This window comes from Nyctibius grandis, chromosome Z (assembly GCF_013368605.1).
Source record: "Nyctibius grandis isolate bNycGra1 chromosome Z, bNycGra1.pri, whole genome shotgun sequence".
Taxonomy (NCBI): domain Eukaryota; kingdom Metazoa; phylum Chordata; class Aves; order Nyctibiiformes; family Nyctibiidae; genus Nyctibius; species Nyctibius grandis.
Window position 1 is genome coordinate 71,480,801 of NC_090695.1, and position 16,808 is coordinate 71,497,608.

Consider the following 16,808-nt stretch of genomic DNA (forward strand, 5'->3'; position numbering starts at 1 on the left):
GGCAGGTTCAGGTGCACACACATGCACCTTGCTCCTCTCGTGGCTGCCTTTATAGGGGAAGGCACCGGCTTATCTCGGCGGCACTGGGAAACGCAGCATTTTGAGCAGCGTTTGATCTGCACTGGGAGCAGCTGGACTGTGCACCCAAAGGGATCACTTGGGCGCTCTCATGCACCTGATAAATCCTCCCAGTGCCACCTGCTAGCTCCAGGTGCTGGCCCTGGAGGCTGCTTTACGATCCCTTTGCAGTGTAGTCTGGGCTGGGCCATGCTGCTCTTCTCCATGCAACCCAGCCAGCTTACCTCCAGGTTTATCTTGTCCAAACCAGGCCTCCAGCATTGCAGCTGCCATTCTTCGTACGTGGCAGGTATCTCCATTTGGCTTGTGAGACTTCATGTGGAAAAGCCAGGAAATTCAGGCTGATTTGGGTGGCTGCACTGTGGCCTGAGCTTTATCCCATGAGACCCGGCCAGCCGGATTCTCAGCTGGCTGACACACAGGACTCCAGGAGGGGGATCTCAAACACACAGGAGGCTTGCCGTCATGCTCTGGCAAGCCCACTGCATTGCTGGGTGGGATGGGACAGGATGAGGGTGCAGAGGGCCTGGAGGGAATGAAATTTGGCTAAGTAGGAGCAGGGAGCTGCTGCCTGTGCTCCTCTGCCCATCATCACGGGTGGTTTAATACCTTGCTCTGCTCACCAGGTTGATCACATTAATGGTTGCAGCTGAGATTGACAGAGCAAAATGATCTTTATCATAAGATTCAGTGTGATGGAAGGGGACTGTGTGCGTGGATACCCAGTTTCACAGAATCACAGAATCAACCAGGTTGGAAGAGACCTCAGGGATCATCGAGTCCAACCGTTGCCCTTACACCACCCTGTCACCTAGACCATGGCACTAAGTGCCATGTCCAGTCTTTTCTTAAACACATCCAGAGATGGTGACTCCACCACCTCCCTGGGCAGCCCATTCCAATGTCTAATAACCCCTTCTGAAAAGAAATTCTTCCTGATGTCCAACCTGAACCTCCCCTGGCGAAGCTTGAGGCTGCGCCCTCTTGTCCTATCGCTAGTTGCCCGGGAGAAGAGGCCAACTCCCACTTCACTACAACCTCCCTTCAGGTAGTTGTAGACTGCAATAAGGTCACCTTGGAGCCTCCTCTTCTAAAGTTTAAATATGCAGAGGTGGCACATACAGCAGGGAGGGGACAGAGCGGCTAAAGAGGATCCTCAGTGGTAAGAGGCACCAGGTCTTCAGTAAAGGACTTCTCAGCAGACATCACCACCTCAGAAGATGCCAGCTACTTCGCATACAAGACTGGATGCTTGCAATCAGTCTTTCTATGTAAGCATCCTCCCCGCCTCTTTCTGAGAAGCTGAATTTTCCACATCTGTCCCCACCTTCCACTGGTGAATCAATATCAATTGGTGAAGGGTGAAGGATGGAAAATAGGACCACTGGTGAAAAGCTGGTGTCACAGCTGAAGACCAGTGGTGACCAAAACCTCCTTTGGGACAGACTTGCCAAGATGAAGTCTGGGTGAGAAGTGACAGAGGGCCTCCTTCACCCTGGGAGCGGGTAGGAGGTGCTGTGTGTGCAAGGGGCAGTCAGTGTAGATGCCCTACAGAAACCACCAGCAGGCTGGGAGAGCTCCAGACACTCAGAGCATGCACACTTGCACTTGCTGAGGATCTGGTCATGACTGTGATCAGGACATTTCTTCCCCACAGTCTCACCTGAGGCTTAGGAAGGTACACGCTGGACCCAACCGGCTGAGACAAGAGGGAACAGCTTGGTGAGTATCCCTCGTGGCCAGAGGGTTATGGGTCCTGCACGGGGCTCCTTCCATCCTTGCCCTTGGGTGGTCCTTCCACCCAACTCGGCAGGTCTGTGACTGGGTTTTGGGAAGGGGGAAGGTGACTGATTCAAGGTCCCCCTTGCAGAACTATTCCTCCCGTCTGCCGAGGCGGCTGTGCCCATGTTTTATATTCCCTCTTTATGGAGTTTACACAGTTCAATAACCTTTGGCTTTTATTATTATTCCACTTTGGAAATCCCTCAACTAAAGTAAATATTTAACTGCATTAGCAGTTGCTCCTGAGGCACATGGGGGCCTGTTGGACTTGTTTAGTCTAGTACAGGGGAGGCCAAAGGGGGATCTGATAGCAGCCTACAACTGCTGGAAGGGCAGTTGATGAAGCCAACCTCTTCTTAGTAGTGCCAGATGGCAGAATAAAAAGCAACAGGCACAAACTGCAGTCCTGAGATGTTCAAGTCGGGAGTTAGGAAAGAAACCTTGCCCCAGAGGGTGAGCAACCCAGACCAGCAAGGAAGTGGGAGATCTCCATCCTCAGTGGGCCATGTACAAAGCCGCGGATGCCCTGACCAAGCCCTGCTGTGCACAAGGTTTGGTGGGCAAGCCCTGGAGGGCCCTGCCACCAGCACGCTGGGTCCTGGAGATACAGCGGCTGTCACTCTCCAGCACACACGGATGTATTTCCTTAGGTGCCTACCTTGCAAATCTGGTCCCAGCCACCACTCAACTAGGTGGACATCATGGGGCCACCTCCTGCAAGCTGCTCCCACACTGACAGTCAGCACAGCCCTGGATGAGAGCTATCATGGGCCCTTATGGTCTTCTTCAATATTTTTACTACCAAAAAAAACACCCACATGCTGATCATAATGCCACTGGTGCTGCCACTGCAGAGAACTATGCTGTGCTGCCGGTCCCGAGCATGGCCTGGCTCTTCAGGTCATGCCAGCAGCAGTGCAGGAGCAACGGGCTGGGGCTGTGCAGCTGGGATATGTTGTGTGCTCCAGGTCACTCTCCTCGGATGGAGGGTGGCAAGAAACTTCTGCGTCCCCTCTGTGCTGGAGGCAGCTGGGCGTGCGCTGCTGGGGAAAAGCTGTTGGCCAATATGAAGCTTGATCTTCCTCCACCTGGTTCCTCAGTGGTATTGAAATGCTGCTGCCTTCACAGAGCACATTAAAATGACACATGAAGAGATAGATGACAAAGGGGAAATCACCTCTTGCAAACTGATTTTGTCTTTTCCTGCTTTTTTCTCAAGCACAGGCTTGCAGCCCCTGATGAAAGTCCTGCCTGCTGTCCCCCATCAAAGAAGAGGTGGGGAAATTCTTCCTTGGGTGGGACAGGAGGTTTTCTGGTGGCTGCTCGCCCTCACGTTGGCCATGCAGCTCCAGCTACGTCTGAGACAGTCACGCATTTGAGCCTCTGTTTTCCTCTTCCGTGCTGCAGGTATCATGAAGAGAGGCACTCTTCTCCTGTTCCCAGTGGGTCCTGGGCTCCCAGCAGTACAGCAGCACATGGGGGAGCTGCTTCTCATCCCCTTTATCTGGCACTGCCCTTAGACTCCCCTCCAGCTTCTCCTGGGGCAGGAGCGAGGGTCCTGGCTCAGCTGCCTCCTCCCCACACCCTGCCAGCTGCAGCCCTTCAAGAAGGGCAGGACGGGCAGGTGTGAAGGTCCCAGGCTCACCTGCAGAGACGGAGGCTTAGTCTCACTGCTAGCAAGGCAGAGAAACTCTTCTGGAGATGGCAACAATGTGGAAGGAGACTTCTACTTCCAAAACCAATGTCATGCTTTTTCCCTCGTGTTGTTGCCCCTGCCTTTGTGCCTGTTCCCACAAGCTCACTGGCACCCACCCACCCGTGTCCACCACCCACCCGGGATCACTCGTCGCATCGTGAGCCCTTATCACGTCATTGCCTCCCGGGTGACCGCGGCGCTGTTTGCAGGCTTTCCATCTGGCTGGGCACCGATGGCAGGAGGCCAAGCTGGATTGCATCACATCGCTCTTGCTCCATGTCTGCCTGGTGGCCTTATCTGTGGTGTGGCCTTGGTGTCGTCACTCCTCCACCCAGCACCTGCCAGTTCCTTGCTGTTATCTGTTGCCTTTCCTGGATTTCACGGCCATTCTCAGCCTCCCAGCTTGCTGTGCTCGCACTGATATTTTAACTCCTGTTCTGCTGCTCCTCCCAGGGCTTTTGCATACCAGCAAATGCTGGGGACCCACAAACACCGCAGTACCCCGGGAACAGAGCGCTGCCTTGCTCGTGCAGCCCAAGCCCAAGCAGTCTATCCTCCCATTGCACGAGGGGGCAAGTCAAAAAGAGGAGGGCAAGTACCACACTCATTTTCATCCTTAGCTCCCTCCCTGCCTCCAGATGGGTTTTACAGAGATGATGATAGTCTCCATTCTGCCTCTCCGCTCACCCTGAGGTCTCCCCATGAGTAGGAGGAAGAAGGACTGATTCATTTCTTCCCCTTTACATGCAAAGAATGTGGTGATGCAGGTGACCAGAGGTTTTCCTTTGGATACACAGGGAAGCCAAAACCTCACATCTGAGGAGGTCTCCCTGCGTAATTGGGGCAAGGATCAGCCATCACCACTTCCCGGCAGTTTCGCCAGACTTTCTGGATCCAGACCACACCTTCGGCTGCCTCCCTCCTTTCTTTATTACTATGGGTAAATACTCCCACGTGGCAGGCAGTGAGTAACGCTCATTACTTCCTTGGTGATTCAAAATTTCCTGGTGACACAGGGTGAGTACATGGATGACTCCTCCTGCCTGCTGACACTCCCACCAGCAAAGGGGACAGGGACAAGGTGGCATCGACCTGGAGAAGATCAGAGCTTCCCACCAAGCCAGGCTGTGCGCCGGACCCCGGAGGTGCATCAGGCTGTGGAGAGCATTCATTGAACACCCTTTCCCCCTGCTTCAGCTGCCAGCTGGAGTCACTGTATCTGGGCAGGAATTGCAGCAGCTCGCCCCAATCTGAGGACACCTGCCTCTCCTCTCCCATGGGTTTGCCTCTGCCGGTTCGTGACTCTGGACTGCAAGAGACTCTCTGAATGCACCTGCAGTCTGCAAATGCCCTGCAGCTCCTTGGCAGCTTAAGGATGGTGCTGACCTTTCCTTTTCCCACGTGCTCCCACATGAGGGATGGATCTCCAGATCCTCAGTGCAGCAGACAAAACAGCAGAAAACCACGGATTTACTTTTTGCCCAGTATATGCTCAGCATGGGGTAAAACAAGCCACTGTGCTGGTGTCAGGGAGGGGATGAGGCTGTGTTCCTGGTCCTGGATGGGCAGAGCTCTGAGCTAGCCAGGATGGGACAGCCGCAGGACTGTGCCCTCCCACTGAGCTGACACAGTTAACCTGGATGCTGGCAGCCGGGGTAGGTATATTGGCCGTCCCAAGCATACCAGTATTCACTCTTGTTTATCTGGGAACTTGCACTCACTGTAATTTACCAAAAAATCAGATTTCAGAGTCTCTTTCTGGAGTTTGTTTCTGGATGAACAAACCTCTGCTAGGCCTCAGTCTTTCATACCTTCTTCTTTCTCAGTGTTGCTGATTCCATCTTGTGTAGGACTGAATGCTGTCATCATCCTGCACTTAGCACCATGCTGGAGGAAAACGGGTAGCACATGTGCCAGCTCTCCCCTTCAAAGTGACAGCTGCTCTTGGCAAGTATTGCGGAGGAGGTCCCTTGGCTTCTGCAGCAAAGGCCTGGTCTTCCCAGCCTGCCAGTCGCTAAAGCCCCCGAAGCTACCCCAGAATGAATTAATGTAAAGAGGGATGCAATGTAACAGAATCAGAGAAGTCTTTTTTTTTCTCTGTGCATCGAGGGCATGTTGTTCAGCGACACTGCATTTGCGTGGATCTTCGGCAGCAGGGTCACCCAGTCACGCCTGGCCAACTTTCCACATCACTGCTGGTAACATTCACACTTGTCTCAACTTCCTTCTACACGTCCAGGGGTGCAGCACCCACCTGAAGAAAATTCAAGGAATGGAATGCTCTCCAGTGCGCTGTTTATACAGTGAAAGTGCAGGCACGCACACGGCTCAGCACTTTCCCTTTAGCTAAATTGCCAGAGAAGGAAGAAGGAAGTCTTAACTGCAGATACTAAAAGGAGAACTATGTGTCCTTGAGGTTGCCTGCTACTTCTGACTTCAGAGCCCACCTGCTATACAGGTATCATTTTTTCCAAATGACCTATTAACTACACAGGTATGTACAAATCAACACCGGGAGGGAGCCACAACAAATATCATGGAACAGAAGGGCACCATCACCCCCAGTGAAACCCATCCTGTTTCTTCCAGCACATTCCTGTAGCTTTTGGTTTCTATTCCTCTTAAAAGTTGCAGAGTGAACTTTGCCGTTTGCAGGGCAAAGTTCTCTCTGAGACATGGCGTTTATGTTGAGATAGCAATATCCTCAGTTAACTCACACCTTTGCTTTATTTTTTACTCTCACACTATGGCCACATACATCTGTGCTGGCAGATCAGAGCAGAACTAGAAGCACTGCAAGCAGCTTACTTTTGAGTAGCCAGAATGCAAAGTTTGTGAACCTGTCAGGCAAAATGAGCTCAACACTGGCACCAAACCACATCTTTGTGCGTAACCTTCATCCCAGATTCTGCTCTGGAAAATACACTGTTCAAGGGCCCAGCCAGGTCCTGGCACCTCTGGACAGATGCTGTTCTGGCACCATACCTTGGGCTGAGCCACGATGTCTAGCTATAACAAAAACTCCAAAACAGATAAAGGAACCATTCAGGTTAAAAATGTCAAAGACTGCAACTAAGAAATGGTGGAAGTTTCTCTTCACTTAGATGAATGTAACTGCAGGTAGAATACAGCTTCTTGCCTGGTGATGAGTTTCTCTGTACATGAAGTACATGAAGTTATTTTTTTCTCCTGTGCTCCTCAACCCACACACAACTGAAGCTTTGCAGGCACCTCCCTGTACTCTGACAGGCCTCTTGCAGAGGATTATCCTCACTTCTCCGCCAAGGTGACCACACGAAATAGGACCTGAGACGTGAGACACAGCTCAGCACCATCCAGTTAAAAAGAGGCACACGTGCATTTGCCACAGGACTGGCTACAACTGAAACAAAAGGGGCAATCAGCCCCACAAGCCTGGTAGGGAGATACAGGATCATGCACCTTTCCTGTCACAAGTATGGGCCACCCTCAGCCTGCAGCAGGACCCGCTGGCACCATTCAGGAGGCAAGGAGGTTAGCAGGAGCTGGTCTATGTCAGCACACGCTATTTCAGGGCTGCTTCGCACCTTTCCCAAATTGCTGCACTGTGCAAAGCCACCCCACAAAACTGATTCACTCTTGGTAGCAGGAATTAAAGACGAACTGTGCAAAAAGACTTACAGGTTTGTAAGATGACGTCAAATGTGAGTCTTGCAATCTGCCAAGCTGGACCAGTTTCAAGCCTTTATGTCAAGTGATGAGCATTGCACACTGTAGAGAAATCTTGCTGTCTGGTCTCTCATGAGACTTCTTCCCACAAGACAGTGCTGTCTCTGACTTGACTCTTCTGGGCTTTCAGCAAAGGGCAGCTGGATGTTGCTATTGGATCTCCAGAGCTTTCTGCCTCTCTTCACTTGTTCCGCTGCTGTCTGCCTGCCTTGCCTGCTACCCATCCTGCCGGCTGAAGTCAGCTCTTCCTAACCCTTGTCCTAAACCAGTGCCTTGGTGGAAGAGCTCTGCAGCCCCCACAGCAGCAAGCTGTGGCCTCGCAGAGCAGGATCCTGAGAGCAGAGGGCCATGCTGGGACACTTGGCCTCATGGCTCTGCGGCAGGGTGACCCACCTTCAGCACGGAGCAATGCCCTTGCTTCTGGCCCCTTCCCTGCAGAAATGTGAAGCTCCACACTGCTGATGCCACAACGGCACTGGCAAAAAACAGAAGAATGTGCCTGGCTGGTGCGGTGCTGCGCACCGGTGATGCTCGCCCACCCACCCCCTCAGCATGCCCCAGAGGGAGGGAGAGACGGGGGGAGAGAGACTGCACTGGGGACATCCCTGGGGTTTTGCATGCCTTGAAGGGAGTGATGACCTCAAAGAGGGTCCCCCCCATCCCACACCGCTGCAGAGGGAGCACACATGTGTCCCGCTGGCACTCCTGAAAGCAGCGTTTCTATTGAGGGAGCTGCACTACATTACCCCAAGAGCGCAGCTGCACAGCACGGCGCAGGGCTGGAGTGCGCAGCGTGCAGGCACGCGCGGGGTCTGTCACCGGCTCTCGGGGTGCATGGTACCAGCAGAGGGCACTTGTGATCCGGGGCACCCCACGCACCCCACTAGCGCGGGGTGCATGGCCCTGCCAACACCCACTGCTGCCCACCGGCCCTCTTCATCCCACCCTTCCCCACACCCCGACCTTACCTTCCTGCCTCTCACCTTGCCTGCTTCTTGCCCGAGCCGTGTTCATCCCAGGCACCGCTTCCATGCCCTGAGGAGGTGTGCTGCGTGGTTTTTTGCTCTTGTGAGCAACCCAGGGCTGTGGGCTTCACCCCAGTGCCATCCGAGGCTGCCCACACGTGCGGGGCTTGCTCCTGCCCCCAGGGATGCTCAGGGCTGCTGCAACCACACTGAAGAGCGGGGTGACAATCCCAGACTCCCACTCTCCCTGGAGAAGGCAACAACTTGACTTGATGCATGGTGAGCTTGGGGTAAGCTGGAAGGAGAGCTGCTGCTGTGGGAGGCTGTGCTTCTCTGTGCCCTCCCTGGCCAGAAAAGGGCTCGTGAGGCTTGACACAGAGATACTCAGAAGGGCTAGACCAGCTCCTGCATCCCCGTTGCCCCAGCCGCCTTCAACTCCACAAGGCCACGCACTCAGAGGGGCCATGTTTTGCTGTGGACCAGCGGACAGGGCCTTTCCATGTGGACACAGCCCTGCACTGCTGGTGATGACCACACACTGCTCTTCAGGCGAGGAGTGGTTGCCCCGTGGCAGCACTTGGTGCTACCCCCATGGCTAAAACACTGACCGCAGCATGGACCTGGAAAGATAAATCACACTGAAACAAATCCTTCCGTGAGCTGCAGGATTCGTAAACCCCCATTTGGCACATGCTCACATCTTTTCCTGGATCCTGCCATGCTCATTGAGAACCTTCCTCTGCCCCCTTGTACTTTGATGCCTAGCTACAAATGTCTTGCCACATTACCAGTGAACTTTCACTCTGTTGCACCCCGATGGATTGTTTCAGCAAGTATTTTGCATGTTTATGATCTCTTCCGACTGCCAAGTTTGATTAAAATCAGACTTATAAGTCATTAGGCATGGTGGATGGACAGATGTATTCATGTGCAGCAAAGCAGTATAGTTACGCAGCGTTTTTTTTGTGGGAGAAAAAGGCTAAAAATTAGCTTCCCCAAAAAACAACATCACCACCACAGTGAAGCCAGGGAGCTAGAAGTTGATTCGGGTATGACTGGTAAAGTGAGATCTCCAAGGACCCTTCACAGGTTGGACTGGGGTGGAGATTGCAACGGTGAAAAGCTGGAAAGGGCTGATGTGTAGAGTGCACAGCCAGACTTTGCCTAAGGACGTGCGTGTATGCATTTTTCCTTTCAGCCCTGTGTTTCTATGTCCTCATTCATGAGTTCAATAACATATCTTACGTCTATACCAAAAATAGGTGTGCCCTTATGTACTCAGATTTATATACCTATATTTACTCATACACACATGATTGCATGCTTGCGTGTGTGCAGAGTGCAAACGACCCCTGGCTGCAACAGAGGCTTCTTTCATCACAAAGCCCCGCTCTACTTCCAGAGCCGTGTTGAGTGTGAGCAAGACAGTGGTCCCACAGAAAAAAAGGCAATGTTTTTATACCACTCACACAAAACATAGCAAGCATTCATGGTAGGGTGCTACAACGGACCTGTGGAAAAATGTGTTGAGATACTTCCTTACCCTCTTATGTTTGTACTGTAAATTCTTTTGCTATTGCTTGCTAAATTTAAGATGCAACTTACATAATAGTGTCATGGGAAATAAAATTGACTCTACCTTGAGTCACAATTGAGATCTGATTCTCAACGCACCACAGGGAACTTTCCCTACAAGTGCCCAGTTCAAAGCTGCAAGAAAGGAAAGACATATTTTACTAGCACAAGTCCAGGTATTTGTTGATAGCAGTGAAACATGGAAACTCTGAACCGACCTGCAAGTTCTGAAGAATGGATTGTCTGCTGAGAGTCACATTGCCTGGTTGCCTTTTGCTAACTGATCCATAAAAGATGCCTGGAGAGCCTGGAGGCTTCGAAAGCGGGGTTTGCTCATTGAAGAAGGCAACTTAGGAGCTGGTTCTTAGTTGAACGTTGACTGAGAATATCAGCAGTGATGGCATTAGTGTCATGGACACCAGTGTGGTCATCCTGATGCTCACAACGTCAGGTTTAACCAAAGCACAAAGTGATTATTGGACTGACTTGCAGAAGGTGTCAGAAAGAACTGAGAAACAGTGAACAATAAAGAGGAGGCAGATGTCCCTGGTCATGCACCTTGACTGCAGGATAACTCTTTCTCCTTGACCTTCCTCATGGTGAAAGTGATGCCCATCTTGCAAAGGAGCTTTCAGGTGGTTAGTGGAAGCCACTTGGGAAGGGCAAAGAAAGAGAGACCTGAAGTCCACTCCTTGTCTTGCCAGAAAAAGGAAACTCCTTTCTCCCAAAGCAAGGTAGATTTGTCCAGATTCAAGATTGCTCCCAGAGATTGCTGTCTATTTCAGTTTTTAAAGACTAGTGCAGACTCTCCCACTGATGGCAACAGCCATACTTCCTGGGCATTCTCTTCCTGTTTCTGCTCTCTCAGCACAGCATCACAAACCGAGACCATGCCCTGCTGTTTTTCACCACGGCCAGTAATAAAAAAGCATGTGCGCTTGCTTGCATGTAGCATTGAACAGCTATAGTCCGTGGGATCACCTGACAAAATATGCATCTGGTGAGGTCCAGCTTGTCCAAGCCTCAACACAAACCAAGAGGAACAGCCACATGCAGCGTCTGATCTCACAGAAGAGTGCCAGTCTTGAGACTAAGGAACAGCGGTGTTGTCGGAGGTCAAAGGATGGGACACGGTACACTGCTTCAAAGGCCACAGCTGGCATATTGGTCTGGAAGAGTACCTGTGAGCAGCAATTGAATGAACATCGAAGGAGCATCCAAACACGCTGGACAAGAGCCCAGCTCCACAGACCAGCCCTTTGGCAACCCACCAAGCAGCACTGGAGGCCGCTGAAATCAGCAGACCACGAGGGCTGAGGGAAGTGGGAGTGCTGCACGTGTGTGTTGGGAAGTAGTTTTAACCAATGAGAAGAATGTAGGTTCACTTCTCCTTGCAGTGCCTTTTCTTTCGTGAGACAAAATAAACATTATTATTAAATAGTAGCATTAAGGGCTACTGGCAGGAGTTATTTATTGCACTTGAAAAACACTTGAGTGTCACCCAGTGTCCCTGACACACTCTGAGGCTCACAGGGCTAACCAGACACGTGCACGTCTGCCAGTCCGCCGGCAGGATTTTGCGTGGTCAGCTGTCAGTCTTGCTTACCCCGTGAGTCACTGATGCCCACTGAGCCCTCTCCAGTCAGCCGTGAGCAAGGTGCCTGCAGCGGCCAGGGGAACAGCAAGGTCAGTACTTGCTGTCACTGTTCATACCAAAGGACAACACTGAACCCTCCCACCATCACCGCTGCTGGCTGAGACAGGGTTACAGGGCAGCTCCAAGGTTTCTTTCCAGGCTGGTGGACTCACCACTCATAAGAAACACATGTAACTTTGAGGGATGTTGGATGGTGCCCAGACCTGCTTGCCCAGCCACTTCTACTGGTTTGATGATGGATGTGAGGAAACTCCTTCCTCAGGAATGTGGGACAGGGCACCAGGGAGGTGGAGATCCCCATGCTGGGCAGCTTTCAAGGCTCAGCAGAACAAAACCCCAGCTGACTTCACCTACTGCTGGCAATAGCCTTGCTCTGAGCAGGATGTTCGTCTGGAGACCTCCGGAAGGCCCTGCCACTGGCACTGCTGGGGGTCCTGTGATTTGTTCAACAAAAAGGTGGTCCTGCCCGTTTTTCGCTTTGCAGAAAACGCGTTGAAACAAGCTCCACCGAGCTGACAGAACACCACAGTTTACGCCTCGTCGTGCCAAGTGAAGACCACCTGCAACCCTCCGAGGGGCACGAACCCAAAGGCAGCCCGCGCTACCCCGCAGCAGCTCGCAGCTGCCTCTGGCGCCCTCTGCTATCGCCGAGCGGCTTTCCGTGCTGCTACAGGGACCCGCGTGAACCTGCAGCCGCGGTTACCCCACGGTGTTACCGGGTACCGTGCTGGATGCCCAGCCAGAGGAGAGGGGTGCCCACTCCGGTGCAGGCGGACACGCTGCTTAGTCGCCGCTGGCGGAGGCGGGCGGGATGCCGGTGGCTGGGGGGGGGATGCCGGGCGCGATGCCGGGGAGGGGGCGTGCCGCCGGTGCTCCCCGCGGCGGCGGGAGGCTGCGGGCGGGGCGCGGGGCGCGGGGCCGCCCCTCGGCGGGCGGAGCCGCCGCCGCCCCCGCCCCGTCCCCGTCCCCCGTCGGCGGCGCGGTGCGGGGCGGGCGGTGCTCCCCGCCAGCGCAGCGGCATGAAGGAGCCGTCGCTGCCCGGTACCTCGCTGCAGCGGGCCTGCCGCCTCCTCGTCGCCTTCTGCGCCCTCCACCTCTCGGCCACGCTGCTCTACTACCTGGCGGGCAGCGCCCTGCGGCCGCCGGGCAGCCCCGAGCCGCCGCCGCGCCGCCCGCCGCCCGCCAACCTCTCGCTGCCGCTCTCCCGCTCGCCGCCGCCCGCCGCCCGGCCCCGGCCCCGGCCCCCGCCCGCCTCGCCGCCGCCGGGCCCCTGCCCCGAGCGCTCCCCGCTGCTCGGTGAGTGCCGCCCCGTCGGGGCTTGTGGCGGATCGGGGGGCTCCGCTTCCTCCCCTCCGGGTTCCCGCCGCCGCTCCGCGGGGGCCGTGGCGGGGGTGGGGGCGCGCGGGCATCGTGGGCCCCCCGCCCCGAGGGCAGTGCTCCTGCCGTCCCCTCGTACGTGTCTGTCCCCGCGGGACGGGCGCGGGTGTGACAGCGGCTGCCCACGCTGTGCCGCGGCCTCGCACTGCCCGGCGGAGGGGGATTGTGGGAGAATCCCCGGGCAGCCGGGGTTTGGGGGAACCCGGCGTTGGGGGGGACCCAGGCGCGGATGCGCTGGCAAGGAGGGCGGCGGCGAGCGGAGCCCCGGCGCTTTCGGGGCGTGCTCCCGCCCCGGCCGGCTGGGTTTCTTTCTGGTTGCCGGAGTGGTTGGGTAATTTCCTCTGGGAACTCTACCCAAAATACTGCCCTTGCGCAATCCCACAGGAAGGGTCAGGCGGGCTGTTCGTGCTGTGCAGGCTTTCGCGGTCCGGGCGTGTGCGTGGACCTGCCGGATGGGCGGCGTGGATTTAAAGAGCGCTGTGAGGCAGGGACGTGAATGCAGTCGTTATGCATCCCAGGGGCGCTTCCCACGGACGTGGTCCTCTGATGCAGTATCCTGATACGTGGCAGCCCGGCGTGTGTTTTATCTGCGCTGGAGCCGTGCTCCCCACAGGCCTTTCCCAGGCTGCTGGGATGCTGGCGGGCTGTCTGCGGGTTTGCAGCCTGCTGCTGGGCTAGTTTTTACATTGATCTCCTGTACCTGTTTCAATCCACTGACTGTCGCAAGGCAGAGGAGGGGGCAAGGTGAATTTCAGCTTTTTTCTTCCCATTACAAGGCTCTCGCCCAACTCGCTATTTGTAGCTGCTGCTCATTGAACAGACCCCACTATGGTGCAGGTAGGGTTGTTTACTGTGATCTGCTGGCATCCCAGTTGAGAGTGATCTGGCCACAAGCTCTTTGGGAGCCTGCGGATCATCTCCCTCTTCATCAACATGCTACATTAGCATGGGCACCTTTATTACTGGAGATCACAATGGGGGAAGAGGCTTTCAAGAAGCTACCTGTGGTTTTCAATTTATGAAAGCCACACAGAAATTCATATTTTCTCTCGGTGCTCTCTGGTCAGCTGTTTATGGATCAATGCATCTGAATAACAAACGACTGGTTTGTTATTTTAGGAAGGTGGTTTTGAGGTCACTAAAAGGAACTGTGCTATGTTTTTTTGTTGTTGTTTTTGATTCACATCTTTCACTTTTTTTCCCCTAGATCACTTTAAGTTGAAAGTAGCTGTGCAAGGCTGTCCTCACAGAGTGGATGTGGGAGCCCTTTATGAATATGGCTTTGCTTTAAATGGTCTGCTGTTACCCAGATCCTCTCAGGAGTGAGTCATGTGCTTTTGAAATGCCTGGAGTTTAGAGAAATGCTCTTAGCGTCCCCAAGATTCAAAGCGTTATCAGAGTTAGTCGCTGAAGAATGAATTAAAATGTTTTCTACCGTCTTTGTAACATCTTCAGTGCAATTTGCGGAATCCGCCAAAGGCCAAATGAGGCTATTGGAGGCGGTTACAGATGTTCAGAGAGCTACAGGGCCACGTAGAAAGTAGCTTTTTACAATGCAAATGGTTTCTGGCTGTGTTACCTTCAGTACTTGTGGGGTGCTGCAGTCAGGTGCAGGCTGGCACCATCACAGCTTCCAGGTTTGTAGCCAGCATGTAAGCGAGAAACCTGATGGGTATTTGTTTTTTTCCTGCCCTTTCCAGGTTTTGGTAGCAAACAGTATTTGTAAAACAATCCTGTCCTGTCTCAGATATTGGTCAGAGCTGAGTCTGCCCTGATCAACATCTCATGTATCTCTAAGGCCAGTGTGGGGGATGGAGAGGTGTACACTCTGCAGGCATTTCTGACATTTAATTCACCCACCCAGAATTAAAAAAACCCTCTTATTTTTGTGCACAAATCTCCTTAGCGGTATGAACGTAACAAGCAGGAACCAGCAAGGACCTTCCTGTGATTCCCACCTTCCCAAAGCCATGGAGAAGTGCTGTGATGGGAACAGGTAGCTCTGACTGCCCTGTTTCCTCAGCATAAATGTGAATTTATGGAAACACACCTCATCCTTTTTTTTTTTATTATTTTCTGCCCCCCTCCTCCCCCCCGTTGTTGGGAAGCGTGTGATGAATCACACAGGATACGTGCAACTGAGCTGCTCTGGCTTTTTGAACGGTCAAATAGCCAGGTACTTGTTTCAGAGGCCCAGAGTTTTCTTTCTAGTGATGTGTAGAGCAAGTAGTTTACAATCTCTGCTGTCTGGCTTTGCAGCAAATGCATTAGCTGAATGAGGTTTAATCTCTACAAGAAGCTGCCAAATTTTAAATGCTTTTATGGTTCACTTGCCTTTATTTATAATTTAAAAGCATAAATCAGGGCTGGGGAAATAATACCATAATTCAGGTTTGAATTAGAAGTCCTTAACAGTTATGAAATTCTCTAATACAAGGTATCATAAGCATTTTGGATTTATGCTCCAGTTCAGAGCTGCTGCCAATGAATATCTTAAGTGGGGCATCAAGAAGGAGAGCCTGCTTGCTGCAGTGAAATTTCAGCCTCTGAGAAGCCCAAAAGCAAGTAAATCCTGCAGGTGTCCATACCCCAAACTGTTATGTTCTTTAGGAGCTATAGGACAATATTGGTTGGGTTTTTTTTTTAAAAAAAAAAAAAAAAGTTTAAAAGTTGCTCTGTAGAAGCAGTATGGCCTAAGTGCTTTCACAGGAGTCAAATGCTAATTTTCTACCTTTTCCGTCTGCTGTTTTTAGGAGGGAGTGCGGAAGCAGACATGTTCTTTGGAAGTAAGATCCCTCTTGGAAAGAGCTCATCTTAAAGCAGCGCTTATCTTTCAGTGCCAGAAGTCTGCAAAGCAGAACTTCATGGACAGGCTTATCTGTATTTCAAGGACGTCATTTTCAAGTCCTGCCTGATCGAGAATACTTGTTGTTTATGGAGGTTATTTTAGAATACAGCTGTCTCCTTAGCCATTTTTGACCCTACTTTAGATAGCAGGTGTGGCTGGTAAGGGATGGCAAACAGAAGAGATGTGTTCTTACCCTCAGCCCCATGGGCATTTCATGGCAAAGACAACCCAAGTGCACTAAACATGTTGCAGTCGGGTGTCTGGCTCAATAGCTTTTCACCCCCAGGTTTAAGTTGAGAAAACTGACAACCCCAAACCCTAATAGTTGAGGCTTACTGACAAAACAAAAAAAATCTAGGTTAATACATGAACCAGTGAACTGTCCAAAGCACAAACCACTAGAGATGCACTCATTTTCACTAATGTTTAAAAGGGAATACAATTTCCAAATGGTTATTTGCTGGGAGATCTTGGGCATGCAAGAAAAACAACTGTTCCTTTGAAATGCCAGTCCTGGATAGAAACTGATGCTTCCCACTGTTAGCGAGGCACATTTGAAAAACCAAGGATAGAGAGGAAGAAGCAACTTTGGCCAGCTTGTGAGTGAGCAGCCATCGCTTGGTTGTAGGGGGGAGGACCTATGGCATGGGCTTTCTCTGTGATGCACTGCTTCTCATGCTATGTAGGCAGTGCAAGCAGCTGCTCTGAACTGTAGATACTGAAGATAAGCGATGAGGGTATTCTGATGCTTTGAGGTTTGTTCGGAGGAGACAGAGGTAGCTTGTCAAATTGGTGGTGACGCTTAGTGCCTGTGTTCCAGAAGCTTTTAGAGGTTCTGTGCTGCCTGAGAGGTCAGTGAATTCACAGCTAATCTAGTTTGAGGCCCCTGTGTATGTGGACGTTGCATGGGCAGGGGTAGAAGATACTTTAGCATTGGCAAAATCCTCGCAGAGCGTAACTTGGGGCGAGAGAGTGAAAACCTAAGAGATGCTGAAAACACCATTTTGTAAGACTTCTGGTGGTGACGGTGCCAGAGGGGTTTGGAAGGTTTGGCATGGCCTGGGGTCTGGTTCCTGTCATGTTGCCCACCTGGAGTCATGGGCTCTCATCTTCCTGTGGGGG

The 16,808-nt window shown here is 52.6% G+C and overlaps 1 protein-coding gene across 2 annotated transcripts in view; it reads left to right on the top strand.

The window, feature by feature from the left end:
- The first annotated feature begins 12,465 nt into the window (after positions 1-12,465).
- The window catches only part of B4GALT1 (beta-1,4-galactosyltransferase 1), a 28,019-nt gene continuing 23,676 nt past the window's right edge, over positions 12,466-16,808 (top strand). The window contains exon 1 of one of the 2 annotated variants that reach the window (XM_068423687.1): positions 12,466-12,757. In XM_068423687.1, coding sequence (XP_068279788.1) covers positions 12,481-12,757 — 277 coding nt within the window. In that variant the 5' untranslated portion in view covers positions 12,466-12,480. The remainder of the gene's footprint in view (positions 12,758-16,808) is intronic. The other variant, XR_011050119.1, reaches the window with a different exon arrangement.